This window comes from Leucoraja erinacea, chromosome 6, assembly GCF_028641065.1.
Source record: "Leucoraja erinacea ecotype New England chromosome 6, Leri_hhj_1, whole genome shotgun sequence".
NCBI classification, from domain to species: domain Eukaryota; kingdom Metazoa; phylum Chordata; class Chondrichthyes; order Rajiformes; family Rajidae; genus Leucoraja; species Leucoraja erinaceus.
In genome coordinates, this window is record NC_073382.1 from 65,854,453 (window position 1) to 65,876,484 (window position 22,032).

Here is a 22,032-nt window from a genome sequence, read left to right on the forward strand (position 1 = left end):
AGTACGAACTAGTGTGTGGTACACATATTGGGGTAGACATTGCACTTTTATATTATCTGCCCAAATGGGTGATCCAATCGGTAAGTTGTCTCGCTCCACTTTCTGAAGCAGGAAGGTTGTGAAAAGGACTAGTGACTTGTTGCTGTGACTGTCATGTGTGACTCAGTAGGGAGTGCCCTTGTTTGTGGGTTAAAAGACAACAAGTTTACATCCCACTCCAGAGACTTGAGGTCGTACCGCACTGTCAGAGGAACTGTTTCCTAATAAACAAGTTTATAGAAAATTATAGTATATGGACAACTGCTTCAATGGGGCGAAAGAGGGTTAGGGGCTAGAGAGTTTGGATATTAACACAGGGTCCTGTCTGACCTGGTGTGTAGGCATAACAGATCCCATGGCATGAACATCAGCAGACATTATCCCCCATTACTGGGGCCAATATTTGTCTTTCAATTCATACCACCAAATCTGATAGCTATTATCATATTGCCTGTAAGCTTTCATATGCACAATTAGGTGTTTCTGAAACAAACCATCTCGAGGAATTTCTAGTCCGTGCCGAACAGAATTAAAGCCCCCATGATGTCCCTTATAAAGTCCATGTATATTGTGTTAGGATTTATGGGGAGAAGTCAGGAGAATGGGGTTAAAGGGGGAAAGATAGATCAGCTATGATTGAATGGTGGAGTAGACTTGATGGGCCGAATAGTCTAATTCTGCTATCACATGCTGTGGCTGACAGACAGATCAAAGGTAATGTATTTTGCTGACAACATGAAACTAAAAGAGGATAAAAGAGGAACCTGCCTCCAGACCACCTGACTGAGTGGGTCATAGCACACAGATGAGCTGTTCTGAGTAAAGAAAACCCCAGTAGTTAAAATAGAAGTGCTGTGATTCCCTCATGTCAGGAAGACACTTGTTTGAAAGGGATCATAAGACATAGGAAAAGAATTTCCACGTCAACTTGTCTATCCATTGAGTTTAAAAACTCGATCAAGTTTGGCCCTTGACCTATATTGTGATTGCTCAGTGAAAAGGTAGGTGTTTCCGAACAACAGGGAGATGCAGCTAGGGAATTAGTTACATGTTGGCCTTTATGAAAGGAGTTGTCTTTATAAGAGTAAAGATTTTACTCCAACTATCTAAGGCTGTGGTGAGAAAGTCCCACCCTAGTATATGTGTTCACCCCGTTCCCGGGGGGCAGAGGATACAGAAACTTGAAGGGTTGTACCACCAGGGGAAGATCTTCCCAGCTACCAGACTTGAAATGGTCCTAGCAGAAGCTTGATGGGTCCGAATTTTCAATTCTGCTTTATCAAAAGACATTGGTGTGGCTAGACTCTTAAGGCTACAAAGCTGAGAAACTATATTCTGCACTTTCTTTCTTGTCATTCAACATGAAACTAAGTTTGGCTTGATTGTATTCATGTATAGTATTATCTGATTTGGATTGGACAGACAAAACAAAGTTTATTGCTGGTCCTCGTACATAGCAATGATAATAACAAAAAAAAAAAATGTTGATCTTTTCAGTTGAAAAAAATGGAGTTGTTATTGGGAAAAGTGTATTTGAAGATTCACCAGACTGGATCCTGACATGGCGGGTTTATCGTAAGATGGGAGATGGAGTGAGCTAAACTTCTAATCTTCAGAATTTAGGGGATTTGGTGACCCATTGAAACATACCATTTTTTTGGCTTATTAGGATGATATGGGGATATGAAAACTAACTGAGCAGGTGAGAAAGGCAGGGGGACTGTCTCAGAATGAGGAGTAGGCCTTTAAGACTGAAAGTTGGACTTTTTAAGCAATGTTTATTTCACAGCATTTTCTGAGGAGTTATGAATAGGGGCTGTGGTGACATCCCACCCTAGTCGAGTTTCTGTCTTCACCCCTGGAGACCGGCAGAGGATACTGAAACTGCTGTCTGTGTGGAGTTTGACTACGCTTCTTCCCCATGTGGGGTTTCTTCAGGTGACCCACATTCCACAACAAAAAAAACCCCTTTGTAGGTACCAGGCCTCTGTAAATGGTCCTAGTGTAAGCTAGGGTGCGGATGTCCAAATTTTTCACGGCTTGTTGGGCAAAAGGCCCTGTTTCCACACTGTATCTCTGAACTAAACTAAACTAAGCTAAGGTGAACGTAATGCCCCTGTCCCACTTAGGAAACATGAACGGAAACCTCTGGAGACTTTGCGCCCCACCCAAGGTTTCCGTGTGGTTCCCGGAGGTTTTTGTCAGTCTCACTACCTGCTTCCACTACCTGCCACCTCCGGCAATACCTGCAACCTCTGGGAACCGCACGGTTCAGGTGGTTGCCGGAGGTTGCAGGTCAGGAGGCATGGTGAACACATGGCAGGGATGGGGGTTGGGGCCAGAGGAAGGAAGATGAGTGGACTGAGGCCAAGGTGATGTCTGGTGGGGGGTATGAGAGGACTGTAGTGTGGGTGGGGATGTGCTGGGATCACGTGGTTTGAGGGGGATGGGGAAGACCCAGTGGAACAGCCACAGATGTTACCAGGGTTGGGGGAAGTGACCCAGCACAGTCAAACCCAGGGGAGTTGGAGTCTACAGCGTTGAAACTCCAGTCCCGGTGCTGATCCCAGGATGCAGGTAAGGCAACGGCCGCGGGCTGCTGGAGGCCGAAGGAGTGGCAAGCGTCGGTGGATTCGATGGTGGAAGTCTGCAGGGAATGGAGTCTGGATCAGCGGGCAAAACATGGGAGGTCCCAGTGGGCGGATTGTCGGTGGGCCCGGTGAGGCAGCGAGGTGAGTAGACCCCGGTGCGGGGAAAACGGTTAAATAAACTACATACCTTTTGCTTTGTCCTGCACTTGCGATCCATGATGGTGAAGGCGTTGAAGGCATTTTTATTCGCGTAGAACAGATTTTCAGCATCAGGTCTTTGAGTTGCAGTTGGAGCAAATCAAAGATCCAAGGATCTTTGGAGCAAATTCCTCTCCACAACGAATATAAACCTCACCTGCATTTTAATCCCGCCTCCGGAATCGCAAGCACAGCACCACTGATGGTAGGTTTTGTAACAATGCCACTATCGCACAGCGCCACTGATGGGTTTTGTTACAATGCCACTATCGCACAGCGCTACTGATGGTAGGTTTTGCCAAAGATTATAAGCTCCGCTCTGATCTTTGGGTTTGGAACAACGCCATTATGTCAAAAGTTTTATACACCTTGGCGGAGGGGGCCGAGGCCCCCCTAGATCTCGAGGCCCTAAGTTTAAACTTGTGAACTTTATGTAAATCCGGCCCTTGTGTCAGACACAAGATCAGTGGGAGTGCCGACACTGGGCAGTGTCTGAACTGTAGAATGTGAACTATTGGATGTATTAATACCGGGCAGTACCTGAACAATGGATCATTGTGGGCTCCACTTTTCCTTGCTCGTCGATGTTTTTTGCATATCTTTCATTCATTTGTTCTATGCACTTTCTATATCTCGTTTCCCTTTCCCCTGATTCTCAGTCTGAAGAGGGATCTCGACCCGAAACGTCACCTATTCCTTTTTTTTTCCCAGAGCTGCCTGACCCACTCCAACTTTTTTGGTCTATCTTCGGTGCAAACCCGCATCTGCCGTTCCTTCTTACACTGTAAGGATGTTCGCGTTGAGCGGAGGGCGAACCGTGGGATGCAATGTCTGAATTGTGGAGTTGTGAGCGTTCTGCAGTGATTAAACAATGGGAAGTGTTAATGCCGTGTAAATTCTTAACTGTGGGAAATCTTAGCGGTGTGCTGTTTGAATTATGATGCTGTTGCACATATCTACAGGTTTCATTTTATCTGCCATCTCAGGAGCAAGCCATGCTCGATAATTTGAGTGCTTAACTGTAAAGTCGCAGTCGAAGAAAGACACAAAATGCGGGAGTAACTCAGCGGGACTGACAGCATCTCTAGAGAGAAGGAATGGGTGACGTTTCGGGTCGAGACCCTTCTTCAGACTAATCTGTAAGACTAAGGTCACAGTCAAAGATCCTATAGGATCTTTGGTCACAGTTCTCCACAATGCCAGAGTTGAAACCATAATCCTGACTTACAACTTGGATACTGTCTATGTGGATTTTGCACGTTCTCCCCGTGACCTTTCACGTCCCCAAAAAATGCGCCGTAAGGTATGTAAGAATTCAGGGAGCTCTGACTGCAGCCTTATCCGTCGCTGGTTGTTTCAAATTAAACATTCCACTTTGGCTCAATTGTGTCTGGGAGTTCTCCGCGCTTTTTGCTGATATCCTGCAAGTTACTTTAGCTGTCTTGAGTGGTGGCAACGATGTAAGTCACATGGCCAACATTTACGTACTCTCGCAGCGTTTCACGGGGTAGTGAAGGCCCCCCCAGCTGTTCTGGACAAAGGGTTCTGGAGGCTCAGTTCAGGCTTTCACTCTGGGAGAGTTGATCAAACAGACGAGCAAGTGAAAATGAAGTCGGCTGACAGCTTGTGCAAGTGGACGCGAAGGCTGTTGATATTGTCCGCTGTCGTCTTCGTCGGATTTCTAATAGGTGAGCACGGCTCAAATAATGTGCACGGGGGCCCGGTCAGACTGAAGTGGAGCTTGAAATTCGGGCTCTAATTAAGATCATCATTTATATAAAATATAATTTGTCAGTTGATATAATTTGCCATCTGCATGCTCCTAACTGACCCGACCCCGCTAGTAATTCAATTGCAACACTCGATAAGTGCACTCGCATTAAACCCAAATTATTTCGGTAATTGAATGTCAAACTTTCTGTTCAAGGATGGTTTGGTCGGTCGTGCATGAACTTCTCTCCAATGAAACGTATAAATATACAGAATAAACTGCTGAATGAGATGCAAGCTGAAAATATCAGATCATACCTCCGGTAGGCTCAATTTTTCATACCACGTCCCATTTCTACCACTTTTTAAGCTAGTTGGACATTTGTGCGTGTGGGGGGTGGGGGGGTCATTCTTCGTGGCGTGACTTCAAAAAAATTTTTTTGTTGTGCACGTATGGAGCAGGTGTGTAGGAAGGAACTGAAGAAGGGTCTCGACCAGACACGCCACCCATTCCTTCTCTCCAGAGATGCTGCCTGTCCCGCTGAGTTACTCCAGCATTGTGTGTCTATATTTGGTGCAGGGTTAGGTTTGGTGGTTAAGGGTGGGTTTATAGCTAAAGGTTCTTCATTTATTTGTCACTGCATTCCCCGGGGCTCCGCGCTCCTCCTGGCGATCAGAGAACGCGACACACGAGACAGCAGTTGCTGGAATCAAAGATCCTATAGCAGAGCTCTGCTATAGGATCTTTGGCTGGAATCAGCCAACCCTGTGCATAACCCCATTTTAAAGCATAAATATTGTGGAAAGGCATCGAGAGAACCCTCGCTGCGCACCGCCCAGTTTGTCTCTTGGTGAGACTAGGCTGGGCCTCCGTGCTTTTCTCTCTCTCTCTCACACACACACACAGATGAGCAGCTTTGACTTTCAGCGTTTTCTCTCCCCTGAATTCATTGCCCAGGTTGTTTATCTCTGCAATGGAACTTGAACTCCGTGGATTATTTTTCGCGCATATTGAAGATTTAAGAAACCTTCAGAAGCACTATTAATTTTATTGATTGCCCAGATTCCACAACGTTTTAAATCAAGGTAATTTAACTTTGCAACCGTTTATTTTAACGTGTTAAACACACAGAAACTGGAGTAACTCAGCGGGTCAGGTAGCACTTCTGGTGAAAAAGACGAGGTGACGTTTCGGGTCGAGACCTTTCTTCTGTCTGAGAGTCAGGGGTAAGGGAAGCGAGAGAGAAAGAAGGTACATAGAACAAATGAACGAAAGATATGCAAAAAGCAACGAAGTAATGGTGGAGCTCACAATGGTCCATTGTTGGCTGTGGGAAAGGTGATAACGAGTTATATAGTGAAACTCAGCAGGACAACAGTGAAACTAGTACGACAGCTAGTATGGGGGAGGTACAGAGAGAGAGAATCTATCTTTGGTGTAAACCAGCGTAGTTGGTGTAGTTCCTTCCTGCACAATTTGAACATGTTCCTAGTCTGCAACCCGAATACTTCTCTAGAGTTTGTGCCAGTTTTCCTGCTGCAATGGAGATGGGTATCATGGTCAGCATGGATGAGAAGTACAGAGAGGGTCTATTTCTGTGCTGTATAATTCTAAGGTTCTAAATGTAGTGAATTAATTACTTTCCAGTGCTTGCATTTTCTCTGCTGCCACACATATTTTGACGGATGCCCTCTGGTTCCAATCATCTTGCAAAGCCGCACCCTCACCCTGATCCAGTAGACTTGAGTGGGCTATGTCCAGCAATGTTGCATTGTGTGACAGATATTGAATGTCCATCTCTAGACTCCTCGTTATTTCAATGTGCAGGAATGAACTGCAGATGCTGGTTTAAACCGAAGATAGACACGAAAAGCTGGAGTAACTCATCAGGACAAGCAGCTCCCTGGGGCGAAGGAATGGGTGATGTTTTCGAAAGAAGGGTCTCGTCCCGAAACGTCACCCATTCCTTCTCTACGGAGATGCTGCCTGTCCTGCTGAATTACTCCAGCATTTTGTGCCCATCTTCAACTGTGATATTACCTATTGTTTATAGTAGTTCCCTTGTCCTCCAGGGATCCTATAAAATGTCACAACTTATGAATTGCATATATGCTTGGTTGTAAAGAATAGTCAATAATGAATAAGAATAATGAATGTTTATTGGCCAAGTATGTACACATACAAGGAATTTGCTTAGATGCTCCGCTCGCAAGTAACAACACAACACATAGTAAACCATTAAGAATAAAACATAAAACATTAAAGGAGCCAATTCAAGCATAACACAGTCACACAAGTGATCATTTGATATTTTGCCATGTTGGTTGTGGTATAAATAATAACATTACATTAGTTAATATTGTTACATTCAACTGGAGAATAGTATGCAGCTTTTTTTATTTCAGACAACTGCTCCAAAATGCAGCACCTACACAGTAGTGGACCATATCTTCCTCTGGCCCATTTCTTGAACAGAAAAGCAGTTTAGTTACTCCACCTTGATGTTGTCAAGTTGGAAAGGGTATAGAGAAGATTTACGAGGATATCACTGGGACTCAAGGGCCTGATTATAGGGAGAGGTTGAGCAGGCTGGGACTCTATTCCTTGGAGCACAGGAGGTTGAGGGGTGTATAAAATCATGAGAGGTATAGATCGGGTAGATGCACAGTCTCTTGCCCAGAAACATAGATTTAAGGGGAAAAGATTTAATAGTAATCTGAAGGGTATCTTTTTCACAAAATGGGTGGTGGGTGTATGAAACGAGCTGCCAGACGAGATAGTTGAGGCAGGTTCTATTGCAACCTTTAAGAAACAATTAGACAGGTACATGTATAGTACAGGTTTAGAGGGATATGGGCTAAACACGACAGGCGGGACAAGTGCAAAAGATATGTTGGTCGGTGTGGGCAGGTTGGGCCAAGGGGTCTTTTTCCATGCTGTATGGCTGATTCGATGACCAATGGTATCTTAAAATGGCTAGTTTAAGGGTTCCAGCTTCTATCTTTATTTAAATATTTTCCTGTGCAGTGTAGCCATTCCTGCAAGCAGAGCTAACACCACCAAATTAAGAACGAACTTTTGGTTGCTCAATTAAACAACGGCATCATTAGAGGACTGTAACATAATATCCTTGCACCATTGATAGATATTGCGAGTTCCCATCTTTTTATTGGATGTTACGCTGAAAAATACTCTTCACAATGCGGGCAGGTCGAGCTACTGTAGATGGGGCATGTTGATTGGTATGGACACGTTGCCCCGATGGGTCTGTTTCCATGCTGTAAGACTCTATGATTCTACGCTGTGTAAATTACTCTTTGTAAAATAGATCGATAAACCTTTTGCTCTGTAGTTCATCTAAAATATTAGACTTTAAACATTTCATGTTGTATAACATTTCTAACATAATAAAATTTCCCAACAACGTGTATAAAAAATCAAGACACGAGGCTGCAGATTCTGGAATGTGCAGTAACTAACAATCTAATGGAGGAACCCAGTGGTTCAAGCTGCATTTTTTTTCTCTTCTGTCTCCATCCATCATTCACCTGCCTCTGCTTCACAGCTCAACCCCTCTCCCTCCCCTACTTAGCTCCATGTGTCACCCCTCCCCAGTCCACCAATCACCTCTTACTTCTGTCTTGCCCTTTCCTCATTGTACTGGTCATCTCCATTCTCAGTCCTAATGCAAGGTGTCAGCCCAAAACATTGACCATTCCTTTCCAACCACAGCTGCTGGCTGACCTACTGAGTTCTTCCAGCAGATTGTTGGTTGGTGTTTATAAGATAACTTGCGATTTAAAAAAAAAATCAAATTTGACAAAAAGGCTCGTACCCCAATGCATTTATTAATATCAACAATTGTGGAGATTGGGAAAAAAAGTTGAATGGTTGGCTGTTTGGAGGGAATCATAGATAGATGGGTACATTGGCAAGTCTGTCGAACAAGAGAATGTTTTCTGAATAGAACCAACAAAGGTATTTACAAAAAATAATCAATTCGAAAAGAAAACTGGTCCTGTTTGGTTGAAATACTGTAAGTAATGAGGTAAATTGGTCTTAAAAAGGGGTACTAAAGGACATATTGCTTTTATACAGTACCTTTCACACAGTACTGCAACCTTCCCCCCATTGACGAACTGTACACTGCAAGGGCCAGGAAGCCTCTCACCCTGGTCACAAACTTTTTGAAGTACTTCCCTCTGGGAGGTGACACCGGGCTACTATCTAGATGGCGTCATGTTGGGAAAAGGAGAAGTACAATGAGATCTGGGGGTCCTTGTTCATCAGTCTATGAAAGTAAGCATGCAGGTACAGCGAATGGCATGATGGCTTTTATAACAAGAGGAATCGAGCATTGGAGCAAAGAGGTCCTTCTGCAGTTGTACAGAGCCCTAGTGAGACCACACCTGTAGTATTATGTGCAGTTTTGGTCCCCTAATTTGAGGAAGGACATTCTTGTTATTGAGGGAGTGCAGCGTAGGTTTACAAGGTTAATTCCCGGGATGGCGGGACTCGTATGCTGAGAGAATTGAGCGGCTGGGCTTGTACACTCTGGAGTTTAGAAGGATGAGAGGATGTCTTATTGAAACATATAAGATTGTTAAGTGTTTGGACATGCTAGAGGTAGGAAACATGTTCCCGATGTTGGGGGAGTCCAGAACCAGGGACCACAGTTTACAAATAAGGGGGTAAGCCATTTAGAACGGAGACGAGGAAACACTTTTTCTCACAGAGAGATGTGAGTCTGTGGAATTCTCTGCCTCAGAGGCTGGTTCTCTGGATACTTTCAAGAGAGAGCTAGATAGGGCTCTTAAAGATAGCAGAGTCAGGGGATATGGGGAGAAGGCAGAAATGGGGTACTGATTGGGGATGATCAGCCATAATCACGTTGAATGGTGGTGCATGGCCGAATGGCCTACTCCTGCACCTATTGTCTATTGTCTATTTAGTCTATCAAAGCCTCCACAGCCAGACATCAAACAGCTTTTTCCCCCACGAGCAGTAGCTTTACTCAGCCAAAATTCTGTAGCCTCTTTTTACTCTGGTACTTTATTTTAACGTGTTTAAATTACAGTGTTTTATTTTTAATTGTCTGTTATATAATGTGTTTTTACCATGTGCGAGCAAAGCACCATCAAATTCCTTGTATTTATAGATACTTGGCCAATAAATTCATTCTGACTTCTAAAATGTCTCGGGTGATGTTAAAAGATCATGCAAAGTTTAGTAACAAAGCACAGGAGATATTAATAATCATAACCTTAAGTCGATCAAGAATCTATTCTTATCTTCAATGATAAAATTAGTCACAGCAATCGAGAAAGGAAAAACCGATTTGAAGGAATGGCCTAAGCAGTGGACAAGCTACATATGACAAATGACCCATTCTACTGAAATGGCATCAATAACAACATTAGAAGACATTCCGCAGCCTATTTTCTGCTGGGAGCTCTTTCAGTCAATTGCATCAGAAGAAAGTTGGAATGTAATATATTCGTGGCATAGAGAGTAGGCTATGTTGTGCAAAAAGAAAATTTTAATGTACAACCCTTACTTTAAATAGTGTAACTCCTGAGGTGGTTAACCCATTTCACAGCTTTTCAGTTTCTACCATAAGAATGCTTTGTACACCTTGTGCTGCAATGTGAAATGGGTTTCTTTGAACTAATTGAAAATCAAATGTCTTTTTATTCTTGTGATGTATGTCATTGATAAGTTGATATGCTGTCCCTTTTGTTTTAGAATGCAGTCTGGCTTGTTAGCAGAGTGGATTTGATTTTTGTTTTTTGGAAGCTGTACAAGACCTAATGCTGTAGTAATTGTATTCTCTGTATAACTCTTTATTCTTTTCTTGTATTTTTAATTTGTCACTTTGGCAACTTTCTTAGCACTATGTACATTTATGTTCAGCTGGGAAATTTCACAGCAGGATATAGAGATAACTATTTTGCACCTTGGTGACTGTGTTTGTGAAGCAATTATCAAATTTTCAACCAGTTACTAAACCTGGAAGCAGACCAAATGAAAATGCAAAGAATAAGACTGCACATGATTTGAATAGGATAAGTTTTCAAGAAGATTCAGAATAGGAAATAACAAAACTGCTGGGTGAAGAATGTAGGAAATTAAGTTGTCGATAGAGTCCACAAAATCTGGGAACTTATATACAGTAGGAACTGGAAGAAAGATGGCAAGCATCCAAAGCAGTGTAGTGTTCTAAGCTGAAATATTTTAAGATAATGTTCTCCATTTTGAGTTCCCAATGCAATAAGTTTCAACATAGCCAATAGATTGTAATGAGCTCAACATCAACATTTAGAAAGCTAGACTGATACTGCATTATTAGATTCTGCAGTTCCATTTCAAGCATCAAATTACACGTAAATGCTTAAATATATCTCTAGTCTGGAATGAGAAATAGATGAGAATATTTCACATAATTTGATACCTTGACCCAGCTTTGACCTCTGAGAAAACTTGTACTGAAAATAATTCCCAGTTTAATTTATGATTAAACTGCTGTATTTTCAATGGCCGCAAATCTGATTGTCTGATTTGACGTATTGTGAATTAATCTTGAATGATTTGACCCTTGGATTTTATTTGATCATTTTAAATTATTCCCAAATTAACTGAAATACACTGGTCTGAAGAAAAAGGTAATGTTAATATGGAGTTTAAGAAGGAACTGCAGATGCTGTAAAATCGAAGGTACACAAAAATGCTGGAGAAACTCATAGATGTTGCTGCACCTGCTGAGTTTCTCCAATGTTAATATGGCCATTACTTGGTGTTGTTGCAACTCATTGCGTAGAGGCCATTATCACCAGGTATAAATTAATTTGCCCCCTTATTTCCCTTGGCTTTAAATTGTGAATGACGGTAGATAAAGCTGGACCAGCTGAGCAATTTAAGTTGAGCTCAGCGCTATGGGACCGCAGGTTGAAATGAAATCATGGAACAGGTTAATTTGCTAAATACCAAATCATTTTGTATTCAGTCATTGTTTTTACTTTACGGATGGATCAGCTCTTGATTACTTAACAAGTGTTAATTTTATTTCAATCAGGAATTGGACGCGATTTCCTCATTTAGCTGGGACTGTAAAGAATCTCCAGTTAGCCCAAGAGATTCAGACCCAGTGGAAGAACTGGGGCCTAGATTCAGTTGAATTGGCTGAATATGATGTCTTGTTGTCCTACCCAAATAAAAGTAATCCTAATTACATCTCTATCACCAATGAGAATGGATATTCGGTAAATGCAAGATGTTTCACTTTAGAGATTTTGCTTCATCTGTTTTTGGTTATTCTGAAGTTTTGCACAAATCGTAGCTTATTTTCCATATCATTGCCACATTTTTATAAATGCTTTTGTTCCATCTTTTGCAATTCCACTGATTTTAGTTGAGTTTCCAAATTTAAACCATGCATTCAACTGGATGACCATTTTTACCCAATCAGCTGATAGGGCTTGTGAGAGTAAAAGGTATTTGTTTCCACTCGTGGTATAGGAGCAGGATCATAATTGCCATCCAGTTACTTCTATGCAATGGCATCATGAAACTGCCATTAGATTTGTTCGTGAAATTAGAGAGTGATAATAAATGTTTGATGATCAATAAATGAAAATCAAAATAAAAACTGCAGACGCTACAATTAAATAAAAACGCAAAATTCTGAAAAGACTGAGATGGCCAGGCAGCATCCATGGAATGAGAAATAATCAAAACTCTTTTTAATTTTAGTATATATTACCAAATAGCAAGTAAGAAAATCAATTGAGGAATGTCCTATTCCTGGATATTTATGGAGGAGAAAGCAATATGTGCATGTGATACATAAAAGTTGAAGGTGCTATTGGACACCAACAAATATAATGAAATCACACGCCTGTATCATCTGCACATTTAGGTAAGAGAGGGCGATGTGTAGAGAGAGCCTTTTAAATTGTGTCATTGACTTGCACGGTAGTGGATGGCAGAAGTATTGTAAATATCTCCGGGTGCAGTCTGGAAATAGCCAATAATTTGTATCTCATGATTGCAGCCACAGGGACTAACATTTTTGCCTCTTGAATGCTCTGGGTGATGTGATGCAAAGTTCATAGTTCTTAAGGTGACAGTGATCGGCAACTTTTGAATATTTCAGAGATGTGGTCAGTCTACAGACCACAGTGGCCTCAGAGCACTGGATGTGTATCACCAGTGCTATCTTTACTAAACTTTCCAAACCACTAACACGATAACGCAAACACAGATTTGTGATTACTACGGGTGTCAGGGGTTATGGGGAGAAAGCAGGTGAATGGAGTTGAGAGGGAAAGATAGATCAGCCAACATTGAATGGGCCAAATGGCCTAATTCTGCTATTCTCAACTATGAAACAGTAATTAATCACAGGGCTCGAAATTAGCGGTTGCCCGGGTGCCAATGGCAATCTACAGTCCCGCCGGGCAACCTAAAAGCCATGCCATTTTGCCCGGCTTGGCAAGCACCCGGGACACCTATCATTTAATTCTGAGCGGGCCCCCTCTCTTTCTCTCTTTCTCTCTCTGTCTCTCTGTCACTCTCCGTCTCTGCCTGCCGTCCGGGTCTCGGGTCGGCACGGCAGCCGCCTTACACATGCGCACTGCCACGACCAGCACATCATCGGCCGTGGTTGTGCGCATGTGCCGCCCTGCACATGCGCACTGCCACGGCAACTGATTGGCGTTGGCCACTTTCTCCCTCCCTTTGCATTGTGGGAGATCTGGCCGCCATTGCTCTCCGGTTGCCGCCTCACCGCGACCGCTGAAAACAACGCAGAATCACTGCCTGGATCTGGAGTAACTCCCTGAAGTAACTCTTGCTTCTTGGTTACCTGGCCCTCCAAAAATATTCCAAATGGAATTTAAACTGGTGGACCCACCACCACCAAGCTCCAAACTCTGAAAAATAACAGCCTATTGCATTTTATCTGTTTATTGTGTATGTATATGGTCTATGGTATCTGGACACACTGAACTTTTATCTCCTGTTCTGTTTTATGTTTACATATTCTGTTGTGCTGCAGCAAGCAAGAATTTAATTGCCCTATCTGGGACACATCACAATAAAACTCTCTTGACTCTTGACTTGGACTTAAGCAAAAAAGGGTTCTTGGGAAAAAAGAGCCACCTTAAATTTAGTTGCGTCTGGTTGGGAACCTATGGTACGGTGAAGACTATTCCATGCTTTAATTGTGCGGGGGAACTCCATGGAGCAGCCAGCATCTCTGGATAAAAGAAATTGCATGATGTTTCGGGTAGAGACCATTCTTTAGATTTCCTCTGGTTTTAGTGTTTTTAGTTTAATGTGGAAACAGGCCCTTCGGCCCACCAAGTCCGAACTGGGAATGGGAGGGGAAGGAGGGAAAAGCAAGGACTACCTGAAACTGGAGAAGCCAATGTTCATACCTCTGTGGTGTAAACTACCCAAGCAAAATATGAGGTGATGTTCCTCCAATTTGCGGTGGGCCTCACTCTGGAAATGGATGAAACCCAGGACAGAAAAGTCAGACTTGAAATGGGAGGGGGAGTTAAACTGCTGAGCCACCAGGAGATCAGGTTGGTTATTGCGAACTGAGTGGAGGTGTGTTGTGCGAAGCGATCGCCAAGCCTGCGCTTGATCTCACCGAGGTTGATCATACGCTGAATAACCCAACCAGATTTTTGTTTGGAAGTGGAAAGAGATAATAGAAATTGCATTAATTACAACGTTTAAAAATAATTGAGATACTGTATTATAATTTTGCTGCATATCCTTGTTGTATATATCATGTCTTGATTGGTGAATATGTTTAGTTTGCGACATTATTTGAAGCAGAAATAATATGTGAATGCTTCATTGACCATAATTCCGACTGGTAACCACGCACTTCGTCCAAGCATATTAACGCACGTGTCATGCAAGCCGTCGTAAATGACCACCTAAACTGTCACTTGGCAACCTAAAAAGCTGCCGAGGTTGCCCTTATAACAGAGAAAAAAAGTTGTGAGAGCCCTGTATTATCTAAGCGATTAAAGAGTTTAAAATCTCAATGTGCTTTGAATGCAAGGAGATTCTTCCAAAATGTCTGTTGGACCTAATGGGTCAGTTCCTCCCTAGACCACTGCTACTGTGCAAGTCAGTGAAGAATCCTCCAGGGTGTTTTCTTAATTTCCTGTTTCTCTTCACCTCCTTGGTGACGGCCCTATCCTGCCTCTGCTCTCACCTCACCCATTGATTAAATTCTTGCTGCTTTTCCATTGTCCTCTCTGGCCTCATCGATCACTTCAGCTCCCTCAACCAATCTGCATGTGTCGGAGACCGAAGCTGCAATGGTGATTATTCAGCTCAACCAACAGACATTCTCCTTGAGATAGAATCTCCTTGAATCCAAAGCACATTGAGATTTTAAACTCTTTAAGCACTTAGATAATATCATGTGATTAATTACAGTTTCAATAGTTTCAATTACATTGTTTATTTCAACATTTTGGGTGTTGGTAAGTGGCTTCATAGAATTACATTTTTGCAATGGAAGCACATATCAAGTGACAAGAATGCCTCTGCATATTCATACACCTTTATTGAGAATCCAGACACCCGAAACAGCTGCCTTTTACTATTGCATTGAGAGATGGTTTGCTTTACGGACAATGGTGTTTATTCATGCTGTTATCCTTGTCCTGGTTTGAACACCAGTTTTTGTTCGTATTAACTGGTTGTTACCATATAACTCCTGAATTGAAATTGACATTCAGTCGGGTGGCACAGCAGTATAGTCACTGCCTTACACCGCCAGAGATCCGGGTTCATTCCCAACTACGGGTGCTGTCTATACGGAGCTTGTACATTCTCCCCGTGACCTTGTGGTTTTTCTCCGAGATCTTCAGTTTCTTCCCACACTCCAAAGACCTACATGTTTGTAGGTTAATTGGCTTGGGGAATAAATGTAAAATTGTTCGTAGTGTGTGTAGGATAGTGTGGGGATCGTTGGTCGGCACAGACTCGGTGGGCCGAAGGGCTTGTTTCCACCCTGTAACTATGAACTAAACCTAAAAATCTGTGTGCCTCCACCCCATTGATCATCTCCGTTGAACTCCCCCCCCCCCCCCCCCCCCCGCTATTGTCACTCTAATAATTTTCCTCTCCTTTTTGATCTCCCTATGATGCTGATCTGCAATTATAGCCAATCCCTAACTAAAATAGGCACACAGAAAACAATAGGGGTGAAAAGGAAGAAAGTATGTGAAACGCTACAATAGAAAGGAATTGGTATATGGAACGATAGATTGCAAGGAAGAGTTGGGATTTTAAAACAAAACAAGTTGCACAGAAGTCAAACGACTGAGACAGTAAACTGCAAGTAAAGGAACAAAAAAGGCAAATCAATTTTAATTTTACACAAACAGCTTTAATATGTATATAACGTTACTAAATTTATTTTCTTCAGATCTTCAACACGTCCTTATTTGAACCACTGCCTCCTGGATATGAAAATATTGAGGACGTGGAACCACCTTTCAATGCTTATTCTCCAGCGGGGATGCCATTGGTAAGCACATCTTGCCCTGGAAGCATTTTGTTAAAATTCAATTTTTATTTGTTGAAAATGGGCGGTATAACAATGTAAATTTCTAGCACTGACGTATAATCTGAACAATTGCTACTCATACTCATAGCTGATGGTAAAGAAGATAAGGATGTAATGAATAGAAGCAGGAAAAAGTCACATGACACCAGCTAAATCTTCTGTTCGCTAAGAAATTGACTGATCTTTGCATCAAGTCATGCTCAATCATTTGAATATCCTAGTTTCCAAAGATCTATTGATTTCAGCCCCTTGTATTTCCTGAACTGAGCATTCACAACACTGCGGAGGAGAATTTCAAACAAACACAGCCCTCTGAGTAAATTATTTCAGTTAAGATTGGAATATTGTGTATTCTATAAGAGTGGAGTATGTAATAAACTGTATGTTCTGTGTAAGAACAAACCAGCTCCTGGTCCCAGCAATGAATTTATGTCACAGTTAACTGAGTATGGTATAAACACCTTATCAAGGTGATCACTTGCAATGTATCTTACCAAGTCTTTCCAGTTTTTTCATCTCTCATTCTAATGAAATGTAATTCTGCAAACTCATTTGCAAATTATATAAAATATTGGCAATATGGTATTTGCTTCATAATTTGACCGGATAGACTCGGCTTGTACATGCTAGAATTTAGAATATTGAGGGGGATCTTATAGAAACTTACAAAATTCTTAAGGGGTTGGACAGGCTAGATGCAGGGAGATTGTTCCCGATGTTGGGGAAATCCAGAACAAGGGGTCACAGTTTAAGGTTAAGGGGAAAGTCTTTTAGGACCGAGATGATGAAAACATTTTTCACACAGAGAGTGGTGAATCTGAAATTCTCTGCCACAGTAGGTAGTTGAGGCCAGTTTGTTGGCTATATTTAAGAGAGAGTTAGATGTGGCCCTTGTGGCTAAAGGTATCGGGGGGTATGGAGAGAAGGCAGGTATGGGATACTGAGTTGGATGATCAGCCATGATCATATTGAATGGCGGTGCAGGCTCAAAGGGCCGAATGGCCTAATCCTGCACCTATTTTCTATGTTTCTTTGTTTCTATTTGCTCAAAAGCATTAGTTTTGGATGGAAGGATGGAATAAGATTGTTGCTGAAAGCTGATCGCTACTTTTCATTATTCAGCAATTTGTTGAGTTTTTTTTCATGTAATAGTGAAAACCACAGGAGATTGTAAACCTTTCCTCCCATTTTTAAATCATTAACCTTGTTGGAAATTAAAACTAAGGAATTGTATACTGAACTGTGCACTCTTTTATGGAATTGGTCAAATTGATGTTAAAGGTCTTGATAAGTAACTAATAGAAGGAAGATTTCATTAAGTGCAAAATTAATATAACAACCAGATTAACAATGAACCAAAGTCTAAAATAAACTTTGGCCCATTCCACCAGTACCAGCAGCTGGTGGAATCATGGAGTTAAGAGGTTTTGCAAACATTTTTTAATTTGCAAACTGCAGAGTTCGTAATCTTCCATAACAAATTGAATAAAGTTAACTGTGCAGTAATGCAATTCTGAGTATGTTTAGCTGAAAATGTATTGTGACCATGCCCTGTTTAATCAGCAATTAGTGTTAATGGATGATGAGAATTTGAATAATTTTAATCTTTTCGCAAATAGTTCTGGAAGGCTTTTTGATGTTATGTGCACTAACCTTGAAGGTGATAGCCAGTCTTTCATGTGAAACACAGTTAGTTCATTGAACTAACAGAAAAGGGCTGGATTTTGGGAGTGTTTAAATATGTGTTATGGCACCAGAGTTTGAGAATGTAACCTGGTTTGGAAAAGAATGAAGAGTTGTTTGCTTGAAGATTAGTTTGGGATCCTGATCATGCATTGTCTTTCATTCTGTTGACTGGTTAGCATGCAACCAAAGCTTTTCACTCTCCCTCGGTACACGTGATAATAAACTAAATTGAACTGAACTGATGGTTTATACACCAGCAATGTTGAATCAAACTAGCTGCAATTTTGCCAAAATAACAGATATTGCTAAACAATTGAATCCCATGAGCATGCTTGAAAAATACAAAATGATTGAGACTGCAGGAGACCAAAAATTGTCTCTTCCCCAGTAACATTTCCTTATCCCTGGCATCTGGCCATTCTTTACATGCATTGTGCAAAATGTGATGTGTGCCCATATCTTTGTTGTACCTTGGCTTTTCTGTACACATTCTTCTCTCCCTTCTTCATGCCTTTCCCTTAAAACATTTGTAATTTATTATTACATCCAATAAACCTCCAGTTGTTCTCTCATCTTTACTGACTTGACAGCTCCCCAAATATATTTTTTCTTTGTGTGTGTGTGTGTGTGTGTGTGTGTGTGTGTGTGTGTGTGTGTGTGTGTGTGTGTGTGTGTGTGTGTGTGTGTGTGTGTGTGTGTGTGTGTGTGTGTGTGTGTGTGTGTGTGTGTGTGTGTGTGTGTGTGTGTGTGTGTGTGTGTGTGTGTGTGTGTGTGTGTGTGTGTGTGTGTGTGTGTGTGTGTGAGATCTATAGATATGTTTGAACCATTAGTCATAAAACTGTTTTCATATAAAGCTTTGAATTCACAGCTGAAATGCTGAATATTATTCAAAATTTGTATCATTTTGAAATTCTCTCCATAATACAAAGAAATGCATTTTTTCATTATGCTATCAAGTAATCTGCCATTTTATTTATGCACAGGGGGACTTGGTCTATGTTAATTATGGACGTTATGAGGACTTCACCTGGCTGGAGAGGGAAATGGGTCTCAACTGCACTGGAAAAATTGTACTTGCCAGATATGGGAAAATCTTCAGAGGAAACAAGGTACAAATTGTTCCTAATATGACCCCAGCTTTGGTTTTGCACAATACCAATTATCAAATGAAAATAATGTTATTTTTTTAGGAGGAAAAGTGGCTGAAGTAGAAGCTTAAGGAATAGCATGTTTATAGTAAATGTTGTGCTCTTTAATAACCAGATCTCCACATATTAGAAGTTGTGATCGTAAGACGTGAAGATATTTTAATGCATTTAATGCATTTATTTATCCCATTTCAGTTGAGTCACAAATTAATTTCAACAATACCATTATATATATATTTATGCTACAAGTTTGCAGCTGTTGTATTTAGTACCACATTGAAGTTAACTGCTTACTTTGGGAGGGGGCAGGGACTTGCTCAAGTATCTGATCTGCAGACCTGGCGTACAGCTGAAACTGAAGACAAAAGAATACGAACATTGTTCATCCTCCAGAGATTCTGTCTGAACAGCTGAGTTGCTCCAGTTTTTTGTCATTTTTTTGTAAACATGCATCTGCAATTCCTTAACCCTAAAATCTTTGTTTATATCTGTTTGAGTAACCAAAACATCCTATCTATCTTCTCTCTTTTTTTTTTTTTTTTTATATTTTATTTTATTAGAAGTAAGCACAGTCATATGGCACCAAAGTGCCTAATATATATTTTCATAATACATTTTATGTACAACTTCTTTTTTTTTTTTTTGTTACATTGAAAAAAGATGAGAATAAGAAAAAGAGGTTAGATAGTAAAGGATAGAAAAATGTGAAATATATAGTGTGTGAAGAAAGAAAACGAGTAAATGAAGAAAGTTGAGAGAGAAAATAGTGAAAAGAAAAGGAGATCATTATTTATAGTCTTGACCAACCCTCGTCCAGTCCTGAAACAGTTATTTTTTACAATTGTGTTACACCATATGATTCCAAAAAAACGACGAATGGAGACCAACTCGTTATGAATTGGTCTGATTTATCCATTAGGAGGAATCGCATTTCCTCAAGATGAGCAGTGTCCAACATACTTGCAATCCACATTTTAAGCGTTGGTATTGATGTACCCTTCCAAAATTTAAGTATTAATTTTTTTGCTATTATTAAACCATAATTAAGGAATAGATTTTGAGATGTGTTCAATTTATTCCCATCTTCCATTACACCAAATATAATCATTTCAGTATTAGGTTCCATTCTTGTCTTGAATAATTTTGTAAGTATTTCAAAAATATCATTCCAAAATCTATAAAGTTTTATGCAGGAAACTAAGGAGTGTGTTATAGTTGCCTTTTGGGCTAGACATTTATCACAAGTGGCGGATATATTTGGATAAAATTTGTTCAATCTTGTTTTTGAATAATATAATCTATGTACAATTTTAAATTGTATTAGATTATGTCTTACATTAATTGAACATTTGTGAATATATATCAGGTATTTTTCCCATTTAACCTTCGTAATTTTTATCATTAATTCCCGTTCCCACTCTTCTCTAAGTACCTCTGTCGATGGTAGGTCTATATTTAGAATACTATTATATAAATAGGATATTAATTTTTGTGAGTCAGCTTCAATATTCATTGCTTCTTCCAATAAGTCAGGAGTTACTTTTTGATATCCTTGTATATATTTTTTCACAAAGTCGCAAATCTGAAGATATTTAAAATATTGATTGTTTTTTTTCAATTTAAATTTTAATTGTAGTTGTTGGAATGATAGTAGGTTTCCTGTTTCGTACATATCCCTGATCCTTCTAATTCCGAGACTTTCCCATTGGTTATATGTCTTATCAATAAGAGATGGTTTAAATAAAGGGTTATTCGCAATTGGCATTAACAGTGATAGATTTCTTAATTTTAAAGATAATTTTATTTGTTTCCAAATTCTTATTGTACCATATATAATTGGGTTCTTCTTATATATTGTGTTATTCAGTTTTTTGGGGGAAAAGAGGATCGTTCCTATATTACAAGGATGACAATCCTCCTTCTCCATTTTTATCCATTCTGTCTGTTGTGTAGAACTATCCAACCAATAAATCATATTCTTAATATGCACTGCCCAGTAATAATACATAAAATTCGGAAGTGAAAGTCCCCCGACCTCTTTTGGTTTACATAAGTGTTTTTTTGTGATTCTATGTGATTTATAGTCCCAAATATAATTTGTAATGTTAGAGTCTAATTTTTTAAAAAAATATTTTGGTATATATACCGGTATAGACTGAAATAGGTATAGTAATTGTGGTAGGAAGATCATTTTTATTGCATTTATTCTACCTAATAATGATAAGGGAAGTGTTTTCCAAAATTTATCCTCCAGAGATTCTGTCTGACCAGCTGAGTTGCTCCAGTTCTTTGTGTCATTTTTTTGTAAACATGCATCTGCAATTCCTTAACCCTAAAATCTTTGTTTATATCTGTTTGAGTAACCAAAACATCCTATCTATCTTCTCTCTAATACTAATTTAGTTTCAATTATCAGTACAGATTCATCCAATCATTTGGGAAGATTTTAACATTTGTATTTGATTCTCTGTATATGGTGAGCACTGGCAAGGCCAGCATCCATTGTCCATTCACCCTTCACACATTTAAGAAGCTGATCTGGGCCACCTGAACCACTGTAGGGTGAAAAAAGCCCATTGGAAATAAAAGGCTTTATTTAGTGACCCAATGATGATGATCAGTTCAACTAATTAAAATTCTAAGTATCAACTAAATAACTGCTAGCCTCACACATACCATTTAAAAATAGATCTGTATATAGTTGAATTCCAGAGAGTAATTATAATAAAACTGTTTCCATCAACAAGAAGGTTAAGGATTCAGCACAAATAGAAATGTGATTTTTTTCCAATCCAGACAATTAACGTTAATTTAAGAATGATTCATTTGCCTCCAAAGACATGCTGAGTTTCTCCTGTAATTTGTTTGTTTTTGCAATTTCTTTATCCTGTTTGAGAGAACTTGAGATTTTACTTTAGAGATACAGCGCGGAAACAGACCTTCGTCCACCGAGTCCACGTCAACCAGTGATCACCTCATACACTAACACTATCTTACACACTGGGGACAATTTTACAGTTCTACCAAAACCAATTAAACTACAAACCTGTACATCCTCAG

At 40.3% G+C, this 22,032-nt stretch overlaps 1 protein-coding gene across 4 annotated transcripts in view; it reads left to right on the forward strand.

The window, feature by feature from the left end:
* The first annotated feature begins 3,798 nt into the window (after positions 1-3,798).
* naalad2 (N-acetylated alpha-linked acidic dipeptidase 2) overlaps positions 3,799-22,032 on the forward strand; it is a 65,397-nt gene continuing 47,163 nt past the window's right edge. Inside the window, exons 1-5 of one of the 4 annotated variants that reach the window (XR_008723656.1) lie at positions 3,799-4,516; positions 4,756-4,861; positions 11,612-11,798; positions 15,998-16,099; positions 18,808-18,933. Coding sequence is in view for 3 of the 4 variants with exons in the window: in XM_055637271.1 (XP_055493246.1) it covers positions 4,435-4,516; positions 4,756-4,861; positions 11,612-11,798; positions 15,998-16,099; positions 18,808-18,933 (603 nt within the window). In the remaining variant the exon portion in view is untranslated. Of the gene's footprint in view, positions 4,517-4,753; positions 4,862-5,496; positions 5,625-11,611; positions 11,799-15,997; positions 16,100-18,807; positions 18,934-22,032 lie in introns of those variants that run through there. The other 3 variants (XM_055637271.1, XM_055637273.1, XM_055637272.1) reach the window with 3 other exon arrangements.